Genomic DNA, 17,829 nt, shown 5'->3' on the forward strand with positions numbered 1-17,829 from the left:
TAAAAAAGATACCGATAAAACCATATAGCCATTTACTCCGAATATTGTATAAATATTTTATTCTCTAAACCACATTTTTTTCTGAGAGTCTGAAGTTGGTTCCCAGTTTCAAGTTCCTCTCCTCGTTTGTTGACCACTGACACAGCACGACAGCAGACATGAAGGTATAAACTGGAGGTCATTCCGTCGGTCGGGCGAAACACATCGGTGTTCAACTGACGAGCCGCAAGATTCAAGGTAATAAAGAATTAAACTGAATTGAACTTCAGAACAGACCGAGGATGACCAAGTAGATTAGACATTCCTAAGAGGATGAAGCTTTCTTTATGTTGGGTTTATAAAATGACAAAATTCAATGTAAATTATCCATTTTTGGAACGGAACATGGAACGCGAGCCGGTCCATGGAATTAATACAAATACATATTTCAAGTTTGATAAAAAAAAAGAACACGAAATCTTTTCATACACTTTGAAACTTTTTATAAATATGTATAAATACTTTTTTTGCTTTTTTCATTTTTTCAAATTAGTAGAAAACTTACTGAAGCTAATCTAATCGAAACGTCCTGATTTCTGCAGACTCAAACAACTATTATATTCTTGAAGAATTGTTCATGGATAAACAAGAATATACTGTAAATATATATATATTTTAATAACAAATGAAACAAATAATAAACGTGTAAGAATTATTTGATATTACCAAAACAACGAAGTGATGAAGTTATCAGATTTCACGAAATAATGTGTATAGTGCTCCTTCGGTAACTATTTACGTGTTCGTGTCGTGGATTGACATGCTGCGATATTCAGAATAGAATATCTCCGGAAATCATAAATTGAAGCCAAGTCTGTCTTTAAGAGACGACATTTTGTTTATAACGGATTTAACATTTGTAATTTGGACAGTCAGATTAACGTCTTCTACAGCAGATGAAGTTGAGGAAGAAAACAGCAAAAAATTAGATATAATGTGTCATCTGATTTCCTGCCTCTTTAATCCCCGAGGGTCAGTCAAGATAAAATATCAAAATGAAATCTCAGGTTTATAATACTGATCATCTAAACTGAAAATTTGTTAGAATATAATCAATGGTGTTATTAACCTCCAGAAACAAAATTAAAATTTCCCTCCTTATCGGGGGAAATGCGAGACTCTGAGGTCACAAAATTTATAATTTTCGTAGAATGAGATAAGATTCTTCTATCCATGAAGAGTATTTGATTCTATCATATCTGAATATTGAGAAATATTTTTAAAATTTCAGTCAATTCGACATATTTTAGCCGCGTGTCTCACATCCCTGGAGCAGTAAACACATTGTAACTTACAAATTTGGTTCGTCTTCTGCAATAGAAAACCTTAATGGAACCTGCTAAAGGGATATTTGAAAAGTCAAAATGGTCAATCATTTACGGACAGACGACGCATGACGGACAAAATATAAATAGGGACTAAGTTCTGGTTAAAAACGACGTAACAATAGTCTGCATAAAAATATGATATATTTAGGATTCCTTAATGGCATTCTGCTGTGTAATTCTGATTTACAGGTCAGACAGGCATGTCTGGTAAATTGTATAACATGTTTCTTGGTAGTCTTAATAAAACATTCGATTCAGTGGTCAGTCTCAGTAGCCACTCGCCCACTTTACGATGTAGTCCAGAGTATCCCCGGCTATGTATTTCTTATAACTAACGGTAAAAGGTTTTGCCACCTGTAAAAAGAAATCAAAAATACATATATTATTGTATGTAAATTACAGGCTCATAGTCTTATTGTTGTTATTTGTTTTTATTTTATCAAAGTGGTTTTAAAAGAGCTACAAACGCTAAAGGAAATTCCGTGTTTAAATTAATTCATTTTAAGTAATTCATTCATATCACTTTTAGGACAGTTTCTTATATAAAAACAAATCAGGTGTGTTTGAAGGATAATAATGGTGATCGCGTTTGGTTTAAGTTGGACTCATACATATTGATCACTATATTTAAGATGAAATGTTGCCGACGCTGCCTTCACTGCCGAAATAGCCACATCACAATTTGACTATCGCAATTTTTCGTCGCATGCCAGACAACTATATTGATATTTAGTGTTATTCTTACCAGTTCTGTGATACATGGTCCAGACATATGAGGTGTGATCACAACATTGGGAAGGGACCATAGTTTGCTGTCATATGGCAGTGGTTCCTGCTCAAATACGTCTAATACAGCGCCAGCTATCCAGTGATTACTGTAAGGATAAACAAAAGGCCCAGTTGGCCTGCATTAGTCAATGGTATTCAATGCTTTAACAAATGCATTATCATATCATATAACTGACTTTCATTCAAAGAACTTACAAACCAAATATCATGATTCTGGGCCTTTTGGTTAATCAGAAGAAGTTTTTATAATGTTTTAACAAATCTGATCCTTGTGAACCTGTATATGGGTCAAAGTCATTTCTGTCTGCAAATACTGGCGGGCTTCATCCTAGGAACCTGTCCGTCACATATCATGATTCTAGCATGTTTTCTTGCATCTGAAGTCGTTTGAAAATTTTAACAAATTTGAGCCTTGTGACCTTGAATACGAATCATGGTCAATTCTCTTTACAAACTTTATTTGACCATATCCCAGAGACCTATCAAACAAATATTAAGATTCTAAGCCTTTCAGTTGATCTGACCTCGAACTTGTCAATTCGATGTATTCCACATAAACAGGAAATGAAAATATCAACTGAATTGAAGACGATTCTTCACAAGATTTCTTGATCTAGAACAGCTGAACATACAACTCACATATGTTCATAAATTGCATGCAGTATTCGCAACAGTAAGAAAATAAACCAATAGAAAAAAAGTACATTGAACTGTTCTGCTTCAGGTTCCTTGTCAAAACTATTCATGATCATTTTGTGTAGTAATATAGATATTGCAGATTTATCGGTCTAGTCCTTAAACATGTAGTATCATGGCAACGATTTTACGGTACTACATAAAGTCATCACAGAAACACACACGAAAATAAACGTTTAATAAGCTAGTCTAAAGAATCCCTAAACACTTCCAAATGCCAATAAATTGAAACAACATATTTAAAAAGCACAAAGTGTAAATTTCAGTCAGACCTAAGATAAGGGGTACTGAGAGGCAAGTATGTGTTTCCGTGTTTTTTCATGTGAACATGAAAAGGAACATGCCGTACAGCAAATGGAACAAAAGTATTTCTGCACTTACTCAATCGCCCTAACTAAACTATCCTCGTCTACAATACTGCCTCGGCCTACATTTATAAAAGTCGACTTCTGAAACGAAGAAATATAGCATTATGAGTAAACCATATAGATTTGAGTTCGGTGAAGTGAACTTACTAATCACTTGATAAAGAATGCAGATTTACCTTAAAATGAGATAATCTCTTACTCAGACATTGCTTCAAAATCAGATTAGGTTGTCATAGACAGGAAACATATCAATTCCATAGCAGGAATATGGCTCATCAACACCTAATTCTCTAGCAGGAATACGGCTCATCAACACCTAATTCTCTAGCAGGAATACGGCTCATCAACACCTAATTCTCTAGCAGGAATACGGCTCATCAACACCTAATTCTCTAGCAGGAATATGGCTCATCAACACCTAATTCTCTAGCAGGAATACGGCTCATCAATATCTAATTCTCTAGCAGGAATATGGCTCATCAACACCTAATTCTCTAGCAGGAATATGGCTCATCAACACCTAATTCTCTAGCAGGAATACGGCTCATCAACACCTAATTCTCTAGCAGGAATATGGCTCATCAACACCTAATTCTCTAGCAGGAATACGGCTCATCAACACCTAATTCTCTAGCAGGAATACGGCTCATCAACACCTAATTCTCTAGCAGGAATATGGCTCATCAACACCTAATTCTCTAGCAGGAATATGGCTCATCAACACCTAATTCTCTAGCAGGAATACGGCTCATCAATATCTAATTCTCTAGCAGGAATATGGCTCATCAACACCTAATTCTCTAGCAGGAATACGGCTCATCAACACCTAATTCTCTAGCAGGAATATGGCTCATCAACACCTAATTCTCTAGCAGGAATACGGCTCATCAACACCTAATTCTCTAGCAGGAATATGGCTCATCAATACCTAATTCTCTAGCAGGAATACGGCTCATCAACACCTAATTCTCTAGCAGGAATACGGCTCATCAACACCTAATTCTCTAGCAGGAATATGGCTCATCAACACCTAATTCTCCAGCAGGAATACGGCTCATCAACACCTAATTCTCTAGCAGGAATACGGCTCATCAACACCTAATTCTCTAGCAGGAATACGGCTCATCAACACCTAATTCTCTAGCAGGAATACGGCTCATCAACACCTAATTCTCTAGCAGGAATACGGCTCATCAACACCTAATTCTCTAGCAGGAATACGGCTCATCAACACCTAATTCTCTAGCAGGAATACGGCTCATCAACACCTAATTCTCTAGCAGGAATACGGCTCATCAACACCTAATTCTCTAGCAGGAATACGGCTCATCAACACCTAATTCTCTAGCAGGAATACGGCTCATCAACACCTAATTCTCTAGCAGGAATACGGCTCATCAACACCTAATTCTCTAGCAGGAATACGGCTCATCAACACCTAATTCTCTAGCAGGAATACGGCTCATCAACACCTAATTCTCTAGCAGGAATACGGCTCATCAACACCTAATTCTCTAGCAGGAATACGGCTCATCAACACCTAATTCTCTAGCAGGAATACGGCTCATCAACACCTAATTCTCTAGCAGGAATACGGCTCATCAACACCTAATTCTCTAGCAGGAATACGGCTCATCAACACCTAATTCTCTAGCAGGAATACGGCTCATCAACACCTAATTCTCTAGCAGGAATACGGCTCATCAATATCTAATTCTCTAGCAGGAATACGGCTCATCAACACCTAATTCTCTATCAGGAATATGGCTCATCAACACCTAATTCTCTAGCAGGAATACGGCTCATCAACACCTAATTCTCTAGCAGGAATACGGCTCATCAACACCTAATTCTCTAGCAGGAATACGGCTCATCAACACCTAATTCTCTAGCAGGAATACGGCTCATCGACACCTAATTCTCTAGCAGGAATACGGCTCATCGACACCTAATTCTCTAGCAGGAATACGGCTCATCGACACCTAATTCTCTAGCAGGAATACGGCTCATCGACACCTAATTCTCTAGCAGGAATACGGCTCATCAATATCTAATTCTCTAGCAGGAATACGGCTCATCAATACCTAATTCTCTAGCAGGAATACGGCTCATCAACACCTGATTCTCTAGCAGGAATACGGCTCATCAACACCTGATTCTCTAGCAGGAATACGGCTCATCAACACCTGATTCTCTAGCAGGAATACGGCTCATCAACACCTGATTCTCTAGCAGGAATACGGCTCATCAATACCTAATTCTCTAGCAGGAATACGGCTCATCAACACCTAACAATTCTGTGGGTTATATTATTCCCAATATAATGAATAAATTCCCTGACAGGAGGTCCTGTTGGCCAATCGTTCGAGACAGAAGGTCCCGGGGTCGGGAATGTTACACACCTTTGTCTTACAGCGAGATAATATACATTTGTACCACGAGACAGGAGGCCCACGGGGTCGGGGAAGTTACACACCTTTGTCTTACAATGAAATGATATACATTTGTACCACGAGACAGGAGGCCCAGGGGGTCGGAAAAGTTACACACCTTTGTCTTACAATGAGATAAGGTATCCCCAGAAAGGAGGCCTCTGGTTTCTGGAGTGGCAGGTAAAACGTTACAGATGTAGTCACAGTTCTGAAGAATGTCCACTAACTGGTCAGTTGTCCTGCAATATGTACATTCCATTAGCTTCATTCTGTGATATAAACACTAATATATGTTGGTGCAGAAGTGAGTTGTTAGATATAAAATTGACATGTTGAATGTTGGCAGATCAAGTGTCAAGAAATGATACAAATAGCAAAATATCAAATTTAAATTTAAATGATATGTAGATTATAAAAATATCAGTTTAATTTCAAATCTAAACAAGCTTTAAAATATTTGAATAAATCCACAAAACAGTATTTGGAAGAACGTATTATCTATACAATTATTGCGTTTTGCTTTTACGTTTATGTACCTATAAGCGTCGAGAGGACCATGACTGTCGGATTTTGAAGATCTTGTCAACCCCCAAACTTCCATGCCAACTGATTTACATAATGTGCCGACTAAAAAAAAAAGAATTAAATAAAATGAATACCAACATTAAGAAAAGAACTATCTGACTCATACAACTGACGAAAAGAAATCATTAGAGAGCTCTACAAAAAAGCATATGACCAGATGTTTCGAATCGGTCAGTGCACAGCATATTTGAAATGTATTCTGCTTATCGACGAAACATGCCATGTAAAACTAGAGCCAAACAACGAATATCGAACGTAGGTCTCCGTGGGTCTCAATAAGAGAGTCTGATTATGAAGGCCTACCATTGAACACATGTTATACATATAATTTCTAAATCCAATTTCATCATCTACGATGTAATTACCTAATGCATGTACACAAGGCACGCATTTTTATCCTCATCAAGTATTAAGTAGAATGCTTCACGAATACTTCATAAAACTTCTAATTTATATTCCGGTACAAATAACATAACATTGTTTGCGGTTAACAAAATACTATAATTCTTTTACAAACAATCATGTAGCAGTTGCCCTTCCTGTTTTACTGTTATACTCTCGTGTACCAATTATGATATATTTCATCAACAATATACACCAAAATGTATTTGTAGTACACCAAGGTATTCATGGCAAGTGAGGTTTTACAGGATACTCTATGTACACCAGTATATCCGATTATTTCAACCTTCAGGACCAGATCACGTCACGGTCAGTCGAAATCTATTTTGGACACAAAGAAATAAAATAACTAAAGATTAAGTCATTTGTATTCGATATTTTCTGTGTGTAATGGGTTTTATACAGAGCGATTCGTCTAATCCATTACAGAGATAGCTGCCTTAATTCTCTTCTGTAGACGTATGATCCGCGATCGGTCAATAGAGATGGACAGCTAGGCTAGCTATGAATACAATGTAAGTCGTAACATTAAGCGGCATTAGTCAACTAAGAAACGTAATTTTTTGCAAACAATATAAGAAAGTAGCGGATAACAAGCCAGTTGTTTGTACTGTGAATGAATATACGTCTTTAATGTGAAGTAATAAACAAGTAGGTCTCTGTTTTCTCCAACAATATAACGATACCTTTACCGAGATAATTCCGGTATCAAATAAGTTTCCTACAGGAGGAAGTAAGTCTGTTTTCAGTCCATCATCTTACGACGACATGCTATTCATGTCGCCCTTGATCTAGGCTGGTGTCAATCTATCTGTCTGTAAACAATTCTTGTTACGGAAAGTTTGATATTATTGTTATTTCCTGAAATAACTGGATCGATCGTCCCCAAACTTCATTTGCATATCGCCTATTTTGGGATTAAAAAGAAAATCAAAATGGCCGAGAGAAGACCATCTTGGAAATAGACAGCAATGTTTTTTTCCCTTGAGAAGTATTTTATTAGGTAGGTTGTCTTGTATTCTAAGACGTAAATTGTCCATTAGGCACTGGCAACAAAATAAAAAGGTTTTACAGGTGACCATCATGGATTTTGACAATTAAAGATTCTTGTGAACTTTTTTAAGAACTGAATGAATCATTCAAAAAAATAATGTACTGATCCCCCCTTGATGTCAAGTTTAAAGGCTACCATCGGAGACTTTTACAGTTTTTATCGCTGTTTTTAGAAAGCATTTGAAGAATTATTCTCAAATTCCATGTTGGCCTTTCTTTGTTTGTGTAACAAATAAAATGGCCGACAGGTGGCCATCTTAGATTTTGATAAACCAAGTTCATTTTCGTTATTTGGCAGAAAGTAGGCCTTATTAAGGTATCATTATTACATGATAAGTACTTGATATATCATTCTTAAATTAATGGTGTTACAGTGTATATGATGACATACCTGCATTTCTATTGTCAGTACAATTACTAGTCAGGAAATAATCCAAGCTACATAGAACTAATAAAGATCACAAGTGGTGAGCGCCAAGATCCTCCTAGGATATCAGATATTCAGATAAGTTTAACTTTATTTACACATACGTGTATACAGAATTGTATACTTACTTTGTGTACCGATCTGTCCTGCTCCAAGTATACCAAGTCTTAACTGCGACAACAACCGAATATCTTGTTTATATACATGTCTGAAATAGAAATACTTTATTAAGACCAATAAGGAAATACTTAGTCATGTATATTGCTGGTCCAGTAGGTGTCTTGCTTTGATTTTTCTCATATCTGTTTTCATTCAATAGTTTGGGTTTGTTGTTTGTTTTTTATTTTTTGTTATTTTCTCGCGTGTTTGATCACTTATACATGCAGAATAAGGAAGTCAAATAGTAAACGCTTCAAAAAACATCAACAATTTTATCTAAATAATACTGATCTGACTCAATAACATGAAACAGTAGAAATCATTTTTTAAAAATGATGTAATCACAATGTGAACTTGAATTCAATTTTGTGAAACGTTCTTGAAGTATGATTTCACTCACGGATTCCATTTTTTAGCTTTCTGATCATCAGCCATCAGTAAAAATTTCCTTTCAGTTGCTATGATATGACCAAGGACATATTCCGCCATTAAATTTCCAAAAGCACTTCCGGTTCTCGTGACAATCGCATCTGGAGGCTGCAGCAGAATCGGAACTCTTTCTTGTATATGGAATATTTGGATTCATCTAATCTCAATAAGATTGTATTTTTGTGAATCATGTGGAATTGTTATAGCTGATGAAGGCCATAAAACTAGATTATCTATTTTGTGCAGACATTTTTTAAAATCTGGATTCATTAATGATATATGAAGGAAATTATATTAATACCTTCTTTTATTTCTAAAACACCTTAAGTCTTACAAATGTTACCTTCTGTGGATCGACGGCTTTAACGAGAGGTTCAACGCCTATAAAATCACAAAGAAATTAAAAAAATAAAAATATTTTGCTCTTGAAAAATAGAAACAAATTCATGATGTTGGTCTGGTTGCTATGATAGTTGCAGAATTATCTAAGACACTTTCGCGTCCGTAAGCAGGTAAAGAAAGTGGATTAGCATACTGTGGGAATTTCTACTACATTAGGCGCCCCTATCCCACACATACAAAGTAACAGAATGTGAAGTCTTTTCTGCTATTACAGTCTACATACATCATGGAAGATATTAATAGTTTGGCGAAAAAAGACGAGAAAGTCATGTTTCAGACAGGTGTTTGCAAAGAATATAAATACATAGAAATTAACAACAAAACGTGTGTAGTTGGCACAATAAAGGGTCGTAACTCTGATGAATATACTATCAGAGTACCAATGTAGAGGTAATCAAGTTAGATGGAAAGTGGAGAGGTCCGATGGTCTAACGTAACATACCCGCCCACGTGCTGTGGGCCCATTTGAGTCTGGAACAGGTGAACAACGCTGATTTGATAATAGGAACATCAGCAAATAAAACCTCTGCATTTTCTCTCAGGTCAGCCCAATCTTCATCAGACAGGTTATCTGTCATTAAATAAAAAAAAATAAAATAATGGCACACGATTGTTGTTATCATACATAACCATTTTGTTATGTTTGGTGTGTGGGTAAAAGTTGTTTCACAGCTCCTGGTCTCTTTTTTGTCGGTTGTGTGTGTGGGTGTGTGTGTTTCTTTCAACATATACCAGGTGTATATTTTCCGAATGGGCAATATTTTGTGTGTGCTGCCACCACTTATGAGTAAATGAGTAGGAATATTGAATGCTTAAAAAACAAAAGCAAAACAACACGTGTACACTATAAACATGGTCCCTAATACTAGGATATTTCTGTGTTTATTAATTTAATTTTTATTTATTTTACAAGAAAAATATTTCTGAAATTGATGAACAATAGATTAATGTGCAAATATAAACAAATTCACTAAAATAGTATGCATTGCTCTAATCATTCACGTATTCTCGTTTATATATATATACAAGGTGGGAAAAAAAACAAAAATTATCATGGCCAGTGTGGGGGTCGAACCCACGACATTCGCGTTATTAGCACGACGCTCTAACCGACTGAGCTAACCGGCCTACATACCTGTAACTGAAAATTTCAAATTACTTATACCAATCATTTTAACGACTCGCATTTTCTGAACATGATAGCTTTTTAAAATTCGAACTCGTGTATGGTTCGATACATTTCTAATGATTAATTGTGTTTTTGGTAACATGTTTTTAAATACCGTAATAGTACACTTACAGAATATCCAAATTTACTATTAAGGGGAGGTAATCAAACTATTAAAGAAAAAAAACTCCGCTAAGACGCATAGCGGTAAGAAAGTTGTTCCGTAGGTACCTGTACAGATCACTTCAATGGAACCACCGTCGTGTTCAACAAAAATCACGCAACATGCAGAAACAATGTTTCGATTAATAACTTTAATATGTCGGGCAATATTTACGGGGTACACATCTTCCCATAACAACAATTGAAAGCTTTTTTGCATGTCCCAGCACTCCTATTCAATCAATATAGATTCCTACCTTCATGTTGAATATTGAGGTTATTTACCTCCACCTGTGGCAACAGACGGGCGACGACATGGGCCAAGTCATGGATGGTACTTGCTACAAATACCGCCGGTCTGTGTGCAGACATATTCGTTACGTGATGCCGGTATTTTATGACCTATCAAAATGTTCCGAGATGTCCAGTTTTCTGCGTATCAGCGATTGATCTCAACATTTGTAACTTTTACTCAGAGCGCCATTTCACCTGCATGCCAAGTTTTAATGTCACTAGTATATCTTAATCTTAAATTGAAATGTTCTCTTTACTAAAGCATGTCTTCTATACAGTTTTTTAAATAATAAATTGCAATGTTTCTGGTGTTTGTTTTTAGAGCGGTGTTTTCTTTGATACAATGAACGACATTATAATAATGGTAATATGTAATTTATGTAGCTTATTTATATTATTTGCAAACTGTGTTTAACATTACATAAATTATATTCAAATCATATACACACAATAAGTGATCAACTTTAGATAAGAACGAAAATTGTGTGTAAGTGGTGTCGTTTGTGTGTGTGTGTGTCTCTCTCTCTCTCTCTCTCTCTCTCTCTCTCTCTCTCTCTCTCTCTCTCTCTCTCTCTCTCTCTCTCTCTCTCTCTCAAATATATTTATATCTACATATACAGTGTATGTATTATATTTAATCATTCCATACATATATATTGGTCAACTATATATTGAAGCAAAATATGTCTCGGTTGCAAGTTGCAATTATCGCGATGGACTGGACGTGGAATATGTTCTCTCATTCGAGTACGGTTAACCAGACAATTCAATCGAGTAGTGAGTACACCAAGACCTGGTAGGTATCCGTGGTGATTGACTGTCAAATATGTTCACTATTTCTGGTTTTGTTATAACAGGATTTTATAATACTGTTTACCTACTGCTTCATGTTCAGTGACTTTTATTGACGTATAACCGAAGTTTTTCACAGCTTGAACTCTTTCGATAGTTCGCGTGTCAACCTTCAGCTGAAAACTATTTGTTCCCTGGTGAGAGGGTCATATTATGAAACCCTTCCTATTACACTTTTCCAATGAGAAGGCTGTTGTTTTAATTAAGTGTATAAATTTAAAAAAAAAAAATCTCCTATGCGCTATGAACATGCTACTAATAACCTGCGGAAAGGCTAAAAATCGTTAGGACACTTCATATTATGATGTTACATATACATGTATGCACGTGCATGCTATTGTAAAATACCGATCAACTTTATAATGCCTTAATGCATTCGTGAACCTTACGTGAAGTACAACGTTAAGGAGTCATGCTCCATTCAGACGCTTTCTGAATTTTGAGATGTTGAAACACATGTACGTTGCTTTATGTCCCCGGATCGAAAGATCGGGTGCATATCATTTTTGTGCTGCCTGTTTGTCTCTGTTTGTTTGTCTGTCTGTTGTCAACTTTAACCTTGCCCAGAACTATTGTACCATAAGAGGTAGGGCTGTCGTATTTGGCATGTGTATTCCTTGTAATGTGACCTTTCCGGTGTTACCAAAATGTTTGACTATGACCTTGACCGTGACCTTTGACCTACGTTTGAAAAACAATTGACATTGGCCATACCTATAGCACCGTAAGAGGTAAGTCTTTCAGATTTAGCATGCGTGTTCCTTGTAACGAAACAAGTTTTAATATTCCACTTCAGAATTTTGTTGCAACCGGGGGCATAGTGTTTCATAAACACATCATGTTTCTTACTTGTACCTTCTTTTCATCGTGACTTAATATACGTGTGGATTTTGTTGACATTTCAGAGAGCAATATTTATTTCTGTCAAGTCCTACGTCATTTATCAGTAAACAAGTGTGCGTGATCTGAATCTTTTGAGTTCTTTAAGCCTACAGTATCGCAAGTGCTTGATCAAGCTTTGTGCAGATATTTCGTATGGAATATAATGATATTATCAATCGACTTCAGTCTAGTCATATTTCAGGAAGGTGACATTCACAGTAACTTTATATACTATGTCATAAGCAATCACGTTTCCAACAAGCTTCAGGTTTTTTTTTATTACATAATGGGTTTTTTTTAATTCAAAAGCAAAAATAAACCACTTAAAGTGTACAAGCAGTCTTAAACATGTGTTTGATAAATTATATTTCAAAGAAACCTGAACAAGTACACATATAGGGCTGTTTATGGATATATCATAATACGTATAGTACATAAGTATATATATATTAATACAAACACTTCATCAATTTTAATTATATTGTAACATGTTACATGGTGCTGTGTGTATGTAAGGATGTGTATGCAAGGAGGTATCTGTAAGAAGGTGTAGGGAAAGATGTGTATGTAAGGATGTGTATGTGAGGATTAGTATGTAAGGATGTGTATGTAAAGATGTGTATGTAAGGATGTGTATGTAAAGATGTGTATGCAATGATGTATATGTAAAGCTATGTATGTAAGGAAGTGTATGTGAGGATTTATATGTAAGGATGTATATGTAAAGATATATATGTAAGGATGTGTATGTGAGGATTAGTATGTAAGGATGTGTATGTAAAGATGTGTATGTAAGGATGTGTATGTAAAGATGTGTATGCAATGATGTATATGTAAAGCTATGTATGTAAGGAAGTGTATGTGAGAATTTATATGTAAGGATGTATATGTAAAGATATATATGTAAGGAAGTGTATGTGAGAATTTATAAGTAAGGATGTGCATGTGAGAGTATGTATGTGAGGATGTGGATGTGTGAGTATGTATATAAGGATGTGTATGTGAGGATGTATATGTAAGAATGTGTATGTAAGGATGTGTATGTAAGGATGTGTATGTGAGGATGTATATGTAAGGATGTGTATGTAAGGATGTGTGTGAGTGTGTATGTAAGGATGTGTACGTGTGAGTGTATATGTGAAAGCATGTATGTAAGGATGTGTACGTGTGACTGTATATGTAAGGATGTGTATATGTGAGTGTGTACGTGTGAGTGTGTACGTGTGAGTGTATATGTAAGGATGTGTATGTGTGAGTGTGTATGTAAGGATGTGTATTTGTAAGTGTATATGTAAGGATGTGTATGTGTGAGTGTGTATGTAAGGATGTGTATGTGTGAGTGTGTATGTAAGGATGTGTATGTGTGAGTGTGTATGTAAGGATGTGTATGTGTGTACGTGTGAGTGTGTACGTGTGAGTGTGTACGTGTGAGTGTATATGTAAGGATGTGTATGTGTGAGTGTGTATGTAAGGATGTGTATTTGTAAGTGTGTATGTAAGGATGTGTATGTGTGAGTGTGTATGTAAGGATGTGTATGTGTGAGTGTGTATGTAAGGATGTGTATGTGTGAGTGTGTATGTAAGGATGTGTATGTGTGAGTGTGTATGTAAGGATGAATATGTGTGAGTGTGTATGTAAGGATGTGTATGTGTGAGTGTGTATGTATGGATGTGTATGTGTGAGTGTGTATGTAAGGATGTGTATTTGTAAGTATGTACGTGTGAGTGTATATGTAAGGATGTGTATGTGTGAGTGTATATGTAAGGATGTGTATGTGTGAGTGTGTATGTAAAGATGTGTATGTGTGAGTGTGTATGTAAGGATGTGTATGTGTGAGTGTGTATGTAAGGATGTGTATGTGCGAGTGTGTATGTAAGGATGTGTATGTGAGGATGTGTATGTGTGAGTGTGTATGTAAGGATGTGTATGTGTGAGTGTGTGAGTGTGTACGTGTGAGTGTGTATGTAAGGATGTGTATGTGAGAGTGTGGTATGTAAGGATGTGTATGTGCGAGTGTGTATGTAAGGTTTGTATGTGAGGATGTATATATGAGGGTATGTATGTGAGAAGGTGTATGTCTTGTTTCGTATGTAAATGTGTGTATGTGAGGGTGGCTTTGTGTGTTTAAGGGTGTGAACATGTATGTGAAGGTGTGTATTTGAGGATGTGTAATTGAGGGTGTGTATTTGAGGATGTGTATTTGAGGGTGTGCATTTCTTTCTTTTTTTCTTCTTCTTTGTTAACCAGCTGATTCGTAACTTTCCCATCGGTTGAGTTTGCTTCAAGTACATTTCAATAAAAAAAATCAACGATACCTATATTTGCTATTTTTTAATCGCGTTTATGATACTAAAAATAAGATTTTCTTCTTAGTAGGGCAAACAGATAGGTCCCGAAGGCAGCTGAGGACACAGCGCTGCGCACTAAGTGCCGTTTACCCCACTTATCAACATTGGTTCGTACCCATTCTTCGCCTTTAAAAAGAAAAAAAAAGTTATTTAACTTATACTTTGCAACAAGAAAAATGTTTTTACAACATTCATAAAAAAAAATAAATAAAAAAATAGACAAATTATTAGGAAATAAAATAATATTTTATCGGTTTAAATATATTTTCTTGAAAGTTTGAATTTCTTAAGATCACGTTCATAGTGTTTCTTGTTATACATGTAGTTCATGTGTTTATGATATTTACACATCACTCTAATATATCAGGTATGACACCGAAACTAAGAAAACTGTATCGTATTGCGTTAATTTTTTAATGATCATGACCACCAATCTTATCGGTTAAAAAAAGACAACTTTTAAAGTGACAAACAGAGGACAGATATACGAGGGAAGCTGACAATAGAGTTTTTACTCTTCTGCTACCACGTGATACAAAACATAACTACTATACTAACATCATTTCCCACAACGAAGATGTAAAAGTTTTTAAACTGGTTCACTCCTAAAATAGCCAAAATGTTTAGAGATCATTCCAAATTTTCCCTGTCTATCTTTACTCTATTTCAAATAGATGTGATAGCTTTGTTTTCTTTCCCTTCTATCTTTCTAAACATAACTGTTCATCCATTCCCGGTTATCGGCGCTATGACTCCATAATGAAAAAATAACTAGACAATGATATGTTGAGTCTTTCCCTAAGCAGACATGACGTCCCTTTCAATAATTATCATAAACATTTTATTTTGATTTTTTTATCAAACTTTTCCCGTTGTTAACATTGTACAAGTTTTTATATGTGTGTAACGATACCTACAATAAAAAGGAGTGGTAAATTTTTGCATTTTTGAATTATTACAGATCATTTGCATCATCTATTGTTTTTGTCCTTCCTAATTTTTCTTAATGTATGGACACTCGGTCTTGCATTGATGTTGTTAATACTGAACAGAATGAAATTCTGAAGTGAAAGAATTTACGTTCAAAACACAAGAAAGTTCTGGTCTGAACCGTATTTACATACCCACATACTCACTCTGAATTAAATATAGTGTTTTATTTACCTCTCTGTTCTATGACGTCATCTTTGAGAAGTATATTCACGTCAGGAATAATTACAAACATCGTATATGGAATTAGGGAAAACATGGTTCCTGCTCCGGCCAGCCAATAATATTTGTTATCCGTGTCGTCAAGGTAACAAGCTATACTTCCGGCTACTATACTGGCCAATGCTAGTCTTGGCTGCAAGAGCAATTGAACAAATCTGATATAAATTATCAATAAAGAAACGCAGCTTATATTATTTTTGTTATTCTATACTGAGATCGGATTTAGCTGCGAATCAAACACACCAGATATGATATAGGAAATAACGCTTTGCTATTAAGTCACATCACAAAATACATTTCCTGTGCAATGCTGTTTGGGAAAGTGTAAATTAGATGATATATCCTTTTTGATAATTTAGATAAATATATTTTGGAGTAACTATAAACAGGAATTAAGAAAATTTATAAAGATACAAAATATAAACTGTTTTTCAAATCTTGACGTGTACCGTACACATTAACTAGGGTATTCGGGAACTATTTGTCGCATGTTTTACAAATAAATACGGTTTCTAATAATGCAGCACTGCCAAGAATATGCTACCTTAAAAACACTTTCATATTTACACTTAAAATGAGAGTAAAGCATAACTGAAAAAATCGAAACATATACTATGAAAAATATACATTGACTGTTGTAGTAGACTGCAATCTGGAACATGTATAGTGACCTTTGTAATAGACTGTCATCTGGAGTACCTATAGTGACCTTTGTAATAGGTTGTATTATCTTTAGAAACCCCAAGATCATTATATGTCGATGATACTAGGGTCTCACGCATGTAGGTATACATGGTAATGTATAGACGACTCTCGTGTAATGTTTCAGGCGTCATGTCACACACTTGGCTTGGATTTCACGTTTTGATTGTGTCTCCACTAACGACTCTCCGTTTGAAAAAAAACCACACACATTTAAAGGCAAACGTTTGCTCAATACTGAATTTTATTTTAAATGGTCGTAATGAATACATGTTCATTGTTTATTGTGTTGCAATGGTATCAGAAAAGTTTAAACTATAGTCAGCTTCAACATGGTAGGTTATAGGCCGGCGAACTGAATGTTTATGTTGTTTTATATCTTGACATAAAAGGCCCTGAAACTGCATGGTAATTATGTCCTTTCTATTTACATACAACCAGAGAGAAGAATTATGTGAAAAGGGCCTTAATTCCTTTTTCATTTCATGAAAATTTGCAGTTTATGGAACTCGTCTTAACAGTCATCGTTTCAACAATGCCATATGTGAAGGAAACTAATGTTAAATGTCAACTGTACTGTTGTGACAACTACTTTACCATATATCTAGATCCGTCAAGAAAGTGGTGTTTCCAGCCAGTTCGCATCGCCGATGTATCCTTAATCTTCATCAAAGCCGGCATGGTGAAGACATTACTACCAAGAGCACCACCTGCAAACATGCCGGCAAAGACTGTGGACGTCACAGCGCAGATATCCCCTACCATGCCCTTCTCCATTTTGTCGCTGTAGAGTGTGTTTACATGCCTGTAGAATAAGCTACAAAAGGTCGAGGTCAGTCCACCCGCACCATGTGTTTATATTTATACAGGAACTCGATCTGTAGGGTCTATAACCGGTCTACCTCGAATTGTTTGCTTTCTGATTATGTCTTTTAGTTGTTCAAAATTCAGCGAACATGGCTTTATACGAATCATTTGTATGTATGCTGTTAGGAGATTGGCATCTTTTTTTTCTATACCGAACTTTCAAAACATTTGTTGAAATATACATCTTTTTACGGTTTTTCATTTGCCTTGTTTTTGTTTTTGTATTTTATTT

General features: G+C 35.6%; 2 protein-coding genes and 1 non-coding gene across 4 annotated transcripts; all 3 read right to left on the reverse strand.

Annotated features, from left to right (window-relative positions):
* Window positions 1-638: 638 nt before the first annotated feature.
* On the reverse strand, window positions 639-10,818 carry LOC132559154 (glyoxylate/hydroxypyruvate reductase B-like). Of its 2 annotated transcripts, XM_060223768.1 has the most exons (10): window positions 10,697-10,818; window positions 9,552-9,680; window positions 9,051-9,088; window positions 8,679-8,815; window positions 8,248-8,327; window positions 6,189-6,279; window positions 5,771-5,891; window positions 3,234-3,301; window positions 2,113-2,242; window positions 639-1,721 (listed from the first exon to the last, which is right to left on the reverse strand). In XM_060223768.1, exons 1-10 carry the CDS (start codon window positions 10,809-10,811, stop codon window positions 1,635-1,637), a joined length of 996 nt encoding a protein of 331 aa, XP_060079751.1. In that variant the 5' UTR covers window positions 10,812-10,818; the 3' UTR covers window positions 639-1,634. The 2 variants fall into 2 exon arrangements, with proteins under 2 accessions (XP_060079751.1, XP_060079752.1); XM_060223769.1 differs by lacking the exon at window positions 9,051-9,088 and having other exon boundaries at window positions 10,697-10,785.
* Trnai-aau (transfer RNA isoleucine (anticodon AAU)) lies at window positions 10,164-10,237 on the reverse strand. Its single transcript has one exon. It is a non-coding gene; the product is annotated as a tRNA-Ile (tRNA).
* A 3,999-nt stretch (window positions 10,819-14,817) lies between the features above and the next one.
* Window positions 14,818-17,507, reverse strand: LOC132559149 (uncharacterized). Its single transcript, XM_060223759.1, has 3 exons — window positions 17,328-17,507; window positions 15,981-16,161; window positions 14,818-14,942 (listed from the first exon to the last, which is right to left on the reverse strand). Exons 1-3 carry the CDS (start codon window positions 17,505-17,507, stop codon window positions 14,818-14,820), a joined length of 486 nt encoding a protein of 161 aa, XP_060079742.1.
* Between the last annotated feature and the right edge of the window lie 322 nt (window positions 17,508-17,829).

Source organism: Ylistrum balloti, unplaced genomic scaffold (genome assembly GCF_031769215.1).
Source record: "Ylistrum balloti isolate Yb309-2 unplaced genomic scaffold, AGI_CSIRO_Ybal_v1 Utg370868, whole genome shotgun sequence".
Lineage (NCBI taxonomy): Eukaryota > Metazoa > Mollusca > Bivalvia > Pectinida > Pectinidae > Ylistrum > Ylistrum balloti.